At 43.8% G+C, this 1645-nt stretch overlaps 1 protein-coding gene across 1 annotated transcript in view; it reads left to right on the forward strand.

Moving 5' to 3' along the window:
• The window catches only part of USP50 (ubiquitin specific peptidase 50), a 14525-nt gene that overhangs the window by 10486 nt on the left and 2394 nt on the right, over positions 1-1645 (forward strand). Inside the window, exons 8-10 of the mRNA XM_009994560.1 lie at positions 27-203; positions 609-804; positions 1431-1625. Of these exons, the coding sequence (XP_009992862.1) occupies positions 27-203; positions 609-804; positions 1431-1625 (568 nt within the window). The remainder of the gene's footprint in view (positions 1-26; positions 204-608; positions 805-1430; positions 1626-1645) is intronic.

Consider the following 1645-nt stretch of genomic DNA (forward strand, 5'->3'; position numbering starts at 1 on the left):
GCTGTTGTGGGGATTTTTCCTGGTAGGTGGAAGCACTGCTGCAAGGAACTGATGGAGGAGACAGACAGTCAATGCCCAGGGCTTGCTGGCCTGAGGAACCTGGGCAACACGTGCTACATGAACTCCATTTTGCAGTGCTTGTGCAATTTGCCACCACTCGTGGAGTATTTCATCTCAGGAAAGTACAAAACAGCCCTACACAAGTAAGTTGGTTTTTTTCACACTACTGCATTGGCATTGCTGTTTCCCTTCCAAAAGATACATGTTGCCATGAGAGAGTCTGAGCAACCACCCAGGCAGCTCTGGTCAAATGAGCCACAAGCTGGTTTCCTTCCCCTTCCTCTGAGTTGTTTCCTTGCTGGGTAACAAGCATTATACTTTTTTTTTTTTTTTGGTTACTTCGATGGCAATACCAGTTACTGTAATTGCTGTCTTGATGACAATTCCTACTGCTTTCTAGTACTTGTAGAGTCCCTCAAACCAAATGGCAGCCTCTCAGAGCTGTGCTGCACCTGCCTGTATTTTCTAAGTTTATGTATTATGGTCCCATTTGAAGGCAGAGCCACCATCGTTTTATACTTTACCTGAAACTTTTATGTTTTTCCAAGGGAGAATGGTGAGACTGCGACTGCCTTTGGCTCTTTGATGTCTGATATGTGGCTGGGAAAGTTTGACTACATTTCCCCAGAGGATTTTTTTTTAGTCCTGGGGAAGCGGTATCGAACTTTTAGGAAGAGAACTCAGCAGGATGCACAGGAGTTTCTGATCTGTGTGCTGAATGAACTCCACGAGGCTCTCAAGAAGGTAAGAGCCCAGTTGTGTTTTTTGGGGGACCAAAACTGTTTTCACTTTGCAATTCATGCCTTAGCATTCTGTGTAGTAACTGCCTGTCCTCCTCTTCCAAACCACATGGTGTGGCTCCTAAGACTTGTCATTTTCTTCCTTTGTTTCATACCCACATACACAATAATTTGTTTGCTCCTTGTCTAATGCTACATAAAATTGCAGCCCTCATCTAAATTATAATGCTGTCCATAGCTCTGTTATTCCCCCCCTCTCCCTTCCTTCCTCCCTTAGCATTCTTCCTCTTTTTCACCTGCCTGGAATCTTCACATCTGTTATGCCCCTAGTTCTGCCTTTTTCTTCTTTGGATCTACTGGTAAGGAGCAATTAAATCTCTCCCATTTAACATCCAGAATATTATAATTATTTTTGTTTTGTTTCTCTTGGAAAAAGAACTTAGCTTACTCTGGATGTATGAAACATGAAGTCAAGTAGTAACATTCTAGAGCCAAGTCCTGTGACAAAACTAACTACAAGCCTGCACAGGCAGTGGGGCAGTGACCCCTGAATCCCAGTGAAGGCACTTCTGAAACAGTCAAACAGTTGATTACCTGCATTTTGTTAACTTTGTTTTTCCTTCTGTCTAGTCAAGCACAAGATGCATAACAGGTATAAAGGCAAGCAGAGGCAGTGTTAATGAAGCCTCTATTATCACTCAGTTATTTGAGGGACAACTCAGTTATGATATCACATGCCTGGAATGCAAGACCACCACCGACAGACCTGAGAGCTTCACGGTTCTGTCCCTGCCCATCCCTTCCAAGAGCTCATGTTCTCTGCAGGTACAACTGCCAGGAATTCC

Source organism: Chaetura pelagica, unplaced genomic scaffold (genome assembly GCF_000747805.2).
Source record: "Chaetura pelagica isolate M959 unplaced genomic scaffold, ChaPel_1.0 scaffold222, whole genome shotgun sequence".
Taxonomy (NCBI): Eukaryota; Metazoa; Chordata; class Aves; order Apodiformes; family Apodidae; genus Chaetura; species Chaetura pelagica.